The following is a 12251-nucleotide window of genomic DNA, read 5'->3' on the forward strand; positions in this document are numbered from 1 at the left end:
TCAGACAGTAGGGGATATCCCTATGGTCATTGGGGTCAGCTATCCTGCCTGTATGGTTTCCCAGCTTCTGGTACTTGCTGGTGGGGCAATGTGAGAAACAGAGAAGACCTTGGCTCTGTGTAAGCACTGCAGAGGAATAACTAAAACCTTGGTGTGTTATCAACACTTTCCTCCCCCAACTCTAAAACATAGCACCATAGGAGCTTCTTGGATGAAAATTACCTCCAATACCAGTACAATGTTGTTAGGCCTTGCTGCAAACAACTTGGATATTCTGCTACTGGGGAGTCCTTAGCATGATCCAGGACTGAGCTGATGCAAATCTCTAACCACATTCAGCGTGGCAGCTTCAGAATTTGCAAAGACCCCAAGGAGAATTTATGACAGGATCTGTTTATTCAGAGAGTTTTTGTTAAGTTATGCTCTTGCTTACCATTAGCATCCACAGACAGGGGCTGATGACAATCCTTGCTCTCATCCGCTCCCTCCTGACAGCAAGGAGGCAGCTGTCATTCAAACAACTGCTTCTTTCAGAGTGGCACTCCCAGTGGGGAGAATGGAGGGGGGTCATCTGTCACCAGATAAGCTCGGTGTCTTAAATATTTCTCTCCCCAGTCAACCATGCCTTGTCAGAAGAGGAGCAAGAACTGTGTCCAGCTCAATCAACCAGTCCCCTCCCATTGAAGATTTTGGGTAAAATAATTTCAAGAAGACCTGCCTGGGATGCTATAATTAATTTTGACCTCATCAGTCCATAGTTTGTGCATCTATTAGAGGCATGTATGTGATAGTGTGCAGCTCGCTTGTGCTGCTGAATTCTGTCTGGACTTAGTGTTATTCAAATGGCTTCTGAGGATAACACAGCGGTAATGTGCATGAGGGATTATTTCAGTTTGGGTCTAACACATGAAATCTGAGAGACAGTGTAGACAAAATTTCAAAGATCTTCAGCAAATGCAATAGTATATTTATTATTGTTTCTTCTCAAAGTATTAGATATACTATTAAGATACAAGAACAGAAAGTAATACAAAGAAATTAAAAAAAAATGCTAACTATAGGTGTGTATCGTGTGCAGATTCATCTTGATCAAATGCAGTGTTCACTATGCAGCCATAATCTTGTTCATATACGTTGTCATCCGATGTATCCCTGGACTGGTTGGAAGATGAATCCCCTGCTTTGGCACCTGTACCCATCTTTCTCTTCCTTCTGCACAAAAATAAATAGCAACAACCATCTTTAATTTCTATTCTTATCTGTAGTGGGAGGTTAAACAGGGATGTGAGCGTGTATAATGTCAGATTTTGGAGAAACCTAAGTTTTGTTATAATGGTTCATATGCCTTATGCAATAGGAAGAGCATATGTTCATCGCTGCGGAAAAGGCTGTTTTCCCTCACATTCCTCGTATGAGATCCTGAATGCTGTACTTCCTTTCTGGTCCTGAAAGTATGGGACTAGGGGGAATTTTGAGAGTTTACAGGTGCTAAAAGGAGTTTGCATTTTGACTGTGCTGAATGTAGCAAATATGGGAAAAGGCTTACCTGTGCAGGTACACTGCGGAGGAGATGAGAATGAGGACAACAATCACACCTGCTGAAACTCCAACAGCAATGGCAACTGTATGATTCTCAGAAGTCCCTGTTGGATCTGAAGAAGAAATGAGCCCTGTTAGTGTAAGCTAAGAGTGCTGTGAACGGAAGATTTTTCTCAATCCCAAGTGTAAAGCTGCTCGCTATGGAATCTGAGCAGCAAGCAGACATGCCTAGCTGCTTGGTTTATACTGTGTTCTCTGACTAACATGGCTGTTGGGAGTGTTTTCAGACTCAGGCCCTTTATGATCATCCCTGCTGTCATCCCTTCTTGCATCTCTTTGCTGAGGGGTCTCACCCCTTTCTTTCTGCTTGGATTCACCAGTACAGACATGACCACCTAGTTTGTGGTACATGGCCTAATATGTACTCCAAGAAATAGTGTCAAGGGCTTGGATAGGACATGCATTGTAATTATTTCTAGGGTCAGCCTCTGTCCTGCCTGTGACTAAATTACAAGATGTCCATAAAAATATGTGATGAGGTCCCAGTCTGATCTGACACCTGCCTGGGTTACTGATTTACAGCACAGAAATTAAAAGTCAGCTCAGTCTTCTCCATAATAGCACACGCTTTTGATAGTGGTGTGTATAATGCAGAGAGTGAAATCCAAAATAGTTTTATTACCTATTATTTCAATGTCGCAGCTTTGTCCCGTGTACAGCTCAGAACATTCACAGTAGAAGCTGCGAGAGGTACCATTGGTTGTTTCAGAGCAAACTCCATCATTCTGACAAGGACTTGGCATACATGGTCCACCTAGAAAAAGAAAGCAGAAACACTTGAGAATCTCAGAGAATCCAACCCTGAGAGAACTGTTCTTGGTTAGATTACACTGACTGCTAATGCTGGACATGCCCTGTATTTTAAGACCTATTATTTTGTACTTGACAACAGGAGTACAGGAAAGAAACACTTTCTACGATAGACCATCAAAGATCCCCTGCATGCTTATTAAAGGATTTTCTTCTGTTCAAATTATTCCATCTATCCCAGATCCAGTAATGCCCTATAAGCAATAAGTCAAGACTTAGCATGAAAGACAATGTGATAGGGTTAGTGGTTGACTCACTCTTGTAGCACCCACGAGTGTAGTTTGAAACGTTGCAGATTTCATCAGAACCACACTCTATTGTAGTGCAGGAGACAGTGGAGCTTTCCGTGCACTGACATCTCTGAGAGCAGTCATCAGTGATGAAAATTTCTCCAATCTGGAAGACAGCAGTTAAACATTGAAAAATACCAAACAAAATCAGCCAGGAAAATATGTATGGAGCGCTGGGGACCCATGCTACTCTCTCTAATGTCTTCCTGACGAATGGCAACATGGCATATATATATATACATATATATATATACATATATATATATATATATATAAAAGAAGCTTGTACTAAGAAAGCAAGCAAACAGCTTATTAACCCAGCTCTTTGAAACTTAAAGAAGGCTCAAGAAAGAAAGCCAAAGAAGAGTTTGGGGTGTGAAATCCTAGCCCCAGATTGGGTACGTGGGCAACCAACAATGTTTAACGGTTGCTGGAAATAAAGTGGCAGATGCCTCCCATTGTGCCTCCAAGACAATGTGGAAAAGTATGAGGCTGTTTTTTAGTATGATAAAGGTGAAGAATTAACATGGAGGTCAGAGAGTAATCATATGCTTCCCTCAAGTGCCCGCCTTGAGTATTCTGGCAAGCAAAGTTTCAGAGGCAGACTGAGGGGATCTGTTCTCTCCCCCCTTCCTCCAGAGACCAGAATATTATTAAACAAATCGCTCTCTGTTTCTAATGTAAAGTTATGTGCTGAAGAGAACAGTGAGATTGTCAAAATAATTAGCAGAAGAAAATATTGTTTAGCACTGCCAGAGCTGTCTGGCCCGCTGAGATACTGTACCTCATAATATTTGCTGAGGTATGTGCAGCCACACTGACTATAAGGCACACATTCAAAACCACTAAGAACATAGCCAGGGAGACATTCACAGCCTTCAGCACAAGGCCATTCACACTCAGAGGGGCTGGTCAAGTCGCTGCAGGATGCTGGGCATGCAGACATGCATGAACTGTATTTGCTGTTGGCCGGACACGGCATCTCTGTAAGAATAAGGAGAGTCCAGTTAAAACAGGTTGCTGTGTGTTAGTTATATGTTGTCTTTTCAGATCCACTTTGTAGGAGGCAAAATGATGAACACACAAGAGAAGTTCATACATATCTGATGCTACTGACATAAGTGAATCACTCCAAAATCAGGAAGTGCATTGTGAAAGTTATTGGTATGCTGTGCTCTCAGTCTGAGTTTTCAATGATTTCAAATAACTTCTCACACATTCAGGGTAGCTATCCTTGAAAGTACCAGAGCTTTCACAGCTCTGAGAAGTGTGTTTCATCAAGAATACAAAGTCACCTAACCATGGGTGATGCAGGGTGGGTATGGTTTGATGACTATCCCAACTTGGGAAAAAAAAAAAAAAAAAAAAAAAAAAAAACGTAAAAAGGATTTGAGATTATTGTAAGATTTCATTTAGCTTTTTTCTTTTTTTCTTTTTTAAGTCTTAAAGACAAGTTAGGAATGGGGACATTTTTTTCTCTCATAAAACTTCTTGTGACAGGGGAGCTGACTGCTCTGCTTTCCTAAGTAACTTTCTAAACTGGGGTCTAAATGCAAAACATCAGCATAAGACTCAGAGGAGGGGACAGAAGAGCATGTGTGTGCACTAAACTATGAGCAATGATTGAATGTGAATCAACATGTTATCAAAGCTAAGAAGCTTTGATATACGGTGCTTCTAGGAAAAGCCTAAAATCTCAGCTTTTGAGACTTTTAGGCAGAAACCACATTGTGTTTTTTTCCTGTGCTTACCACAAGCTGTCTCTTGCCTCCAGCCTTCCATATTGACTCCTTTCTCCTGACAAGCCAGCACATACTCCTCCAGACTGCGACATAAGGTAGTAGTGTCGTCTCTGTCCACACACATATCAAAGATGCAGCTCCTGTTTGCAACACAAGAAAGCGTTCATGCCCAATACCTTTGTTATTGCTTATCTTCAGCTGCTTTTTTGCCTGACTCTGAGTTACTTCCATTTGATCAGGTCATTTGTTGTGCTGCTGCTGCTATTATGTGATGTACTCATACACACAGAAGCAATAAACCGGTAACTGACTTCTTGTAACAATAAGTTATTTTTTGCTATCTGCTTGTGTTTCTGACTAGCATATCTACATCTTGCTTATGGATCACTTTTTAGTGCTGCTGTGTCTTATGTCTGGACTACTCACTTCTTTCAATATTTGGGTGCCCTCCCCATGTTCATATACATTGAATAGTGATGCAGAATTCTGGTTTACCCAGCGTTGTTTGCTAGTGCTACCTTCTCAACTTTGATCATCATCTGAATATCAATGGCCTGATTTTAAAAGGCATTGAGAACTGAGGTGAATAGGATCTGCAAATACATGGTATCTCAGAATATCTCTAGAGTGAGGAGAAAGATAGACTTACATTAAGAATCAGGTTATATAACTTGAAGCCAGTCATCTAGTTTGTTTGGCTTAAGATACCTTCACATTCTTCTGACAGCTAAGAGGGACTTGAAGTGGGACTATCTTTAAATGTTAGTTACAACTATATGGCTTAAGAAAACTGGTAGCGACTTGGCAATTTTATGACCAATGATGGATGAATGATTAAAGTGTGGATGAACCAACAGGTTTCATACAGTTCAAAAGGAGGTGTATAGGAACTGTGTACATAGGAGGCCAGATGAACAGAAGGAATTTTATTGCAGATACCATGTTAATTATTGTCCACTAACCTATTTTTAGCACTGTTCCATGAAAGACTCAAGAAGTATCGCTAACAGCTTCAGCCTTTGTGGCTATAGCTTGAAGAATACATTTTATGAAGCTAGAATTGCTAAAAGGAATCTAATAGAGCCAAGTACTGAATTCTCACTGAATGTGGAGGAGAACTTCAAGAACACTGGGAATTCCAGTTTACAGATATAATGTTTAACACTGCTGCTTTCTCTCTCTAGGAAAATAGGAAAGCTACTTTCTAGAGCGAGCAGAAAAGTGAAACTCTTAATAGATGGAAAGATGGATTGTCACAATTCTTTAAAAGCAAATAAGGGGTACTAAATATATCAATGATGGAAGCACTGGGCCCCAGTTCTCCAAGGACACCTAATATCCTCAATTCCTGAAAACTGAAGATGTACAGTTCTTATCAGAAACAAGCTGCAAAGCTGTTTTGGAAATGGGGAAAAAACAGACTAGATTGTTTGCAGTAGACACTTACGTGGAATAGAAATCTGGTGAGACTTCAGAATGACACTTTGCAAAAGGACCATTCAGCTGAGTCAGAATTTGACAGACAGAAGTTCTGTTTTCTTGTATCAGCTGATTTTCACTGCAGCCTTGGAAGAGTCCTGTATCTTGTACCTCCTCAGACTCGTCTTCTAGAGTGACAGCTCGTCTGGAAATGAATTCATTATGAAACCATCAGTTCTCTGTACATCCAGCATTCATGGTACCAGTAACACCACAAGAGTATTTCTGCCTTTTGGTAGAAGTGCTAGTTTATTTCTCTCTCATGGCTTATGGCAATGGGAAGGAATAGATAAAGCAAATCTATTTCATATAAGGAAATAGATAAAGCAAAAAATGTACTAGAACACTTCCTGCCATTTCAGAGATTTGTGGATTTTTAATTCAGAAATGATATCTGTACTTATCTCCTTGTACATTCTGCATGACACAGGTTTCATCCCTGCCTCTTTTGTCCAATCCATTCAATAAAACTTGAATGTTAGTCAGAATGATATAACTGTAGTAAGCCACCATTCCTTGGAGATATTCTCACTTTCACTGAAGAACTGGCTGCATGCCTGAAGTGCCAGAATTATTCTCTAGGCATAGCTTCCACAGCCTCTTTATGCGCGACATTAGCCTACATACTGCTTTCTACTATTCTGCTAGACGAGTTTTTGCAGCCAAAGTATATTCTGACAACTAATACAATTCTATTTACTTACAGACAAAAAAGTTCTGTTACTGGCTAGGAAACCTCCAAAAGCCTTTAAAAGAAAACTGAGAAAGTAGAAGGAGAGAAGGAAACTTAGTTCCCTGTTTCAAGGTTCTGTATAGTCTTATTAGCGCAGAATTGGCCTGACCACAAATATCGCATTCATTTTTACTCAAAAGAATGTCCCAACTTTTTTTGTATTGGAAGAAAACACAGTGTAGTCATGAAAGTAAGGAAATTAGACTCTTAAAGAACCTCTTCTGAGAGGAACTGTGAATTCATTTTGATGAATTTCAGAGATACTTTCATGTTCCCGAGGGAGGGATGACATTGGACCGGGATCTGCCCTCCCTCAGGTCCATACAGCAAATCATGCACTTTATCTTTGCCAGGATCCACGAGCTTGGTAGAGACCTTATTCATCTCTGTCCCCTAGCAGTTGTAATGACTGTGATGCCAAATAAGGACACTGAACTGGAGTAATGCAGTGATAGTTTAGGCCTTTTTTGGCTAGATAGAGGGGCAGTTATAGTTCACCGTAGTGATGAGCAGGAAAAGTCCCTTCACACAGACCAAGGGAAGAAGAAATAACAGAAATCAGACAGCACAGTTAGTCCTGGATATTAAGTATGGTTTAGTTCACTGACTTCCAGTGGTTGTGCTTGCCATGGGTATTGAGTAGAAAATTAAGTACCTGAGACGAGAGGTTTTTCTTTTCAGAGGAACTTTCCAGCTCTCACCAAATGTATTCACATTCTTCTGCAAAACACCATTTGGGTTTGTGAAGTCGTTTCTAGGTCTCCCATCAAAGTCACCACACAAACCTTCTACTTTGTCCTTGTAGGTGTTGGCCAGCTTTAAATCTAGGAAAGTTCAGAAGAAAGAAATAAAAAAGCCATTACACAGAAATATTTCCTTCTAAGGGTATGGAAGAGGTGGAAAGAAGTGCAAAGTACTTCCACAATTCAGATTATAGTTGCCACTGTGATGTGGGCCTCATACATCAACATAAACACCGTCCTAAACTACTGTTCATATGTGGATTCACAGGATTGTTTTCTGTGCTCTGCAATAAGGATCATGAAAAAAGTAATTTATTCCTGCCAATAGGGAATCTCCAATGTTATGGCACGACATCTCCACCTGAGTGCTCTTAGTGCATACAGCCTTGCAACAAACTGAATGCACGACCCATCTTTGCCCTTCACTTACTATCCACTTGCTTGTTGAGAAACAGAATTCCTATAAAAGAGACACATTCTTTCTGCATTAAGAATTTTTAGGATTTGAAATGATCAGAAATAACATCACTATATTATGTTGTGAATCAGGGGTAGCTCTGCTTTGAACAGAGGAGGTAATGCATAAAAACATACATTAGTGAGTTGTGTGTACATCATGTACATGATATAAAAGTCCTGCTTAGAAATGCTACAGAATGTTATTATCAGGAATAGACTTGAGAGGACGCATGTAAAAGTATGCACTCACAGTTGTTTAGCTTGAGGACCTCAGTCCTGTGACTGGGTTAAGCTGGCAAAGGGGCAGATCCAGACTTTGCCCCATCATCCTGATCAGTAGTTTAAAGTAGTTTGGTTCTGTTTACATCACTCAGGCCTCACTTTACGTGAAAAATAGTAGAACAGTCTGATTCTACATCCAATTTCTCCTAAATTCAGGTGCATCCAGATAAATGCCAATTTATCACTTTCTTGAGAAATATTTTTTGTTTAATTTTTCTGGAAGTTCATATCACAAAAAGCGACAGGCTTAAAGGGTGAAGGTTTCTAATTTTCCCTTGGGTTTAGACTTCCTTTAGAATGAGAACATTTTTTGACTTGGGGCATAAATACTCCTGCAGACTATCTTAGCATCACTTACCTGCATTTTGATTGCCATCAAAGCTCACATATAAGCCAAAATCTGTCTCCAGATAAATTCTTCTTGTCCTCTGATATATATGAATACCTTCATGAGGACGAACAGGGGGTCTCACCCTCACACCATCCAACTAAAAGGGAAAGAATAAGTTATAACTCATAATATACAGGCCAAATTCAGATGTGGCTTCAATACAGGACAACATTACAAATGAACATTCCTCTTTTCTAGTTTTATGTTAGATATATTCAGTAATTTAACCAGGTAAAAAAAAACCTCAGTATTCATTTTTTTAAAGTAACGAAATCATATATTAAGGAAAGTGCTCTGGACACAGTTCTCATATAATCCTAAGAATTTTCCATTACTGAGCTAAAAAGTGTGTGTATGAGCTAATGTACACTTTTACATACCAATGAAGAGGATGGAAATAAAATTTTCCTAGCATAATTCGCACTTTTCCCTACAACTGATAAAATTTTATGTGGCTTTATTGCAAGTCTTGGATATTTGGTATTTAATTCCTAAATATCAATTTATTTATTCATTCATTTATTTTAAGTAGAATTGTATCTTTCACAGCTGTAGAGAAAAAAAATCAACACAGCTGAAATCACATTTTTGTTGCCCCATAGCATTGCTCTAATAATGCAGTTAGCTTTAATACTTAAGTTCTTCAAAACAGACAATTATTACTCTAATGTGTTTTATTCCAAGAGAGAACCTTTGTGCTCTGCAGTCAGTAAGAGACTTACCAATATCTGCTTGTCCTCCCTGAATCTCACTTTGTGATTGTAAACGTTGATGAGAATCTCTTTCAGGTAAGTAATGCGTGAATTTCGATGAAGAGGATAGTTCGTGCCTTCAATGCTGAACGGTGTCAGAGTATCATGTAGATCAGGGATGGTCTGAGCCACAATATATGTGTATTTCCCTTGAAAGTGGTGCACCAAACCATCAAAGGTGACATAGTGTGGATCACCCATGATGCGGCATGTCCCAAAACCTAAAGGAGAAGAGTTTCATTACCCTCCAATCTGCATGCACCTTTGCAAGGTCCTATCCATGGATCAGTTTAATATAGGTTAGATAAAAACAATTGCTGCTAGCATGCAGTTCTCTTAAAATAAAGATAGGTGCTCAGGCATCACCCTAGTGAATGGGCACTCAGAGAGCCAACCAGAGAAACTCAATCCTCTGCTGAGAACCAGTGAGAGCCAATTGAACTGAAGCACAGCATTAGGGTTTATAGGCTTCATAGGCACTAAGCTGTGCACATTGGTCCTCTGCAGAGGAATGACTTTGCCACACAGCATGGCTTGCAGTCAGCTCTTAGTGATGTCAGTTTCATAATCCTCAGCAATGTGTTGCTACAAAATTATTGGAACATGACAAGAAGTGTCTAATTTTGAAATGCAACACTGCTGTCATACTGATTTCTTTTGAGGTTACCAAATTGATCATTGGGTTCACCAGACCTAACAATCAGATGCAGTGAGTATTGCCTAAGTATTCTCATTGACCATTGAGTGCCAACCATTATCCAAAGAGCAAAGCTGTCTTTAACACTGCTGAAGTGCCTCTGCTGTGGTATTTTGCAAAAAGGGAGCAGGGGGAAGATCAGTTTGTACTGTGCTTTTGTACTGATCATCAGTACAGTAGGACCTATGCCATCCTATTCTTCAAAATTGTAGTACAGAGTCACCAAGGAACAAGCTACCTACTAAACAGTCCAATTTACCTTGGGAATATGGAATTAGCTATAACACAGCAGGGTAGACACCCGAAAATAACAGCTTAGCCAAAGCAAGTACTGTCTGAAAAGCACCAAAGTTCTTTGACTGGCCTACTAAGTATATGTTGAGATCTGTTCTGTCCTGTTTTGCCTTTATTTTTTTGGTGTGTTTTCAAGTCAACATGCAATGAAAAAAAGGTGGATTATTGCCAAAGGATTCACAGGCATACTTGAGTTTTATTTTTAAACCAGTCAGACCAAACTGCCAATTTTATAAATGTATATAAACTTTCAAACCCTTGTTCCACTCCTCTCTAAAATTCTCTGTCTTGTACTGGAACTTTCTGTTCTGAGAACTGAGGCCTTCTTGTGGTCAATAATGTGTCATCAATAGCACTGGCACACCTGCCTTTCCATGTGGAAAAGGCTGGAAGGGCCTGGGAAGGAGCAGACACCTACATCCCTCCTCCTTCTCCAGCCTTCATGGAATAGCAAGTGAAAACTTGCCTGCACATACCTGTTGGATTGCACTTGTATTTTCCACTTTTGATCACGCAGGTTTCTTCAGAATCACAGCTATAACTTGTACATTCAATGACACCATTCTTCTGACACTGACATCTTTTGGCACAGTGTGGAGTTATCCAGGTCTCCCCAGCCTGGACACAAGTTATGTTAATGTGTTACCAAGGTGCTCAGCATTGCAATGCAGTAGAAGGTCAATAGCAAAAGGTGTGGGGGCTGGTTAGGTGCAACTTGTCCTGCTGGCCATTCCACAACTGTTTAATCCAGGTATAGTCTCACTAAAAGCCGGGGGGGGGGACCTCAGTCCATTTGTTTTTCATGTTAGAATTGGAACATAAAACAGGATAGGTTACATGATTAACTCTGATCAACTGATTAGTTTCCAATATGCCTTAATTTTGGTCTCAGGTGCAAAGTGCTCCTGCATTTCCTAATACTTGAGCCTGCAGTTTACTAAACAGATGAAAGGTGTTTTAAGTGGTAGACTGAAGATTTTTCTCTCTCTCAGTCAGTTGGACAGGGGACCAATTTCCTACAAGCATTGCAGTCAGAGATTTGCTCCACAAACTACTTACACTGTAGTAATTGTTGTCATCATCCCTGCAGCCACAATTGCCGAGAGGTACACACTTGCCGTTACTGAGCACGTAATTATTATCACATTCACAGCCCTCTGTGCACTCTTCCGTCTTCTCACAAAGGGAGGAGGCAAAAATGTCATTGCATGTTGATGGGCAGGCGGAGGCACAGTTCGTGTAATGGCTGTGGGTTGGACAGGGCAATGCTGTGTGGGTGAAAGGAAAAGAACCCGTGTTATTAAATACATTTAGAAACTGCAAACTTGTGCCTGCCTGAAAGCCGCAGCTTGGCCTGTGAAATGGTAGTGTAGGATTGCCTTCTTATAGCTGATTTTCATCATCAATCAGTTGATATTTTTTAGTTTTGATATTTCATTAAAAAACAAAACAAAACAAAAACAAACAAACAAACAAAAAACCAGAACCCTCAATGGAGCTGCTGATTGAGTTTTATTACAGGCATGTCTGAACTAGTAGCACCTGGGGCTAGATCATTCATATTCAGTTGCAAATGCCTCTCTAAGCACTTTTTAGAAATATGAATCATTAGGGCAAATTTCTTAGGTTTGTCCCTCCAGTGATGCAAAACAGGAGTATGTCTAGCTTAACCACAGACATAAACATGTGCAAGAACAACAAACGTGTATTGTCAGACTGAAAATTAATCTAGGTCTATATCCTACTTCTGCCAATGGCTAGAGATGCATAAGAGGACAGATCAAGAAACAGGGTAGCAGAGAGTGTTCCTCTGTCCAGTATTTTCCCCAGTTTGTGGCAAGGAGGCAGTTAGGAACTTCTGAGGAATTCAAATTCATCTGGCTTCTTTTTTAATCAGATAACTGGTTTGTCCTCCTCAACTGCATGACAATTAATTCTACAATGTAAAACTAAATTGGGAGTGGGGGTGGGGGAGGAGGG

The 12251-nt window shown here is 40.1% G+C and overlaps 1 protein-coding gene across 1 annotated transcript in view; it reads right to left on the minus strand.

The window, feature by feature from the left end:
- Positions 1-3243: 3243 nt before the first annotated feature.
- LOC121074785 (IgGFc-binding protein-like) overlaps positions 3244-12251 on the minus strand; it is a 57301-nt gene continuing 48293 nt past the window's right edge. The window contains exons 69-76 of the mRNA XM_040567306.1: positions 11331-11539; positions 10748-10889; positions 9251-9501; positions 8496-8625; positions 7309-7477; positions 5889-6065; positions 4451-4581; positions 3244-3683 (exon numbers count right to left, since the gene is read on the minus strand). Coding sequence (XP_040423240.1) covers positions 3244-3683; positions 4451-4581; positions 5889-6065; positions 7309-7477; positions 8496-8625; positions 9251-9501; positions 10748-10889; positions 11331-11539 — 1649 coding nt within the window. The remainder of the gene's footprint in view (positions 3684-4450; positions 4582-5888; positions 6066-7308; positions 7478-8495; positions 8626-9250; positions 9502-10747; positions 10890-11330; positions 11540-12251) is intronic.

The sequence above is a fragment of the Cygnus olor genome, chromosome 9, assembly GCF_009769625.2.
Source record: "Cygnus olor isolate bCygOlo1 chromosome 9, bCygOlo1.pri.v2, whole genome shotgun sequence".
Lineage (NCBI taxonomy): Eukaryota > Metazoa > Chordata > Aves > Anseriformes > Anatidae > Cygnus > Cygnus olor.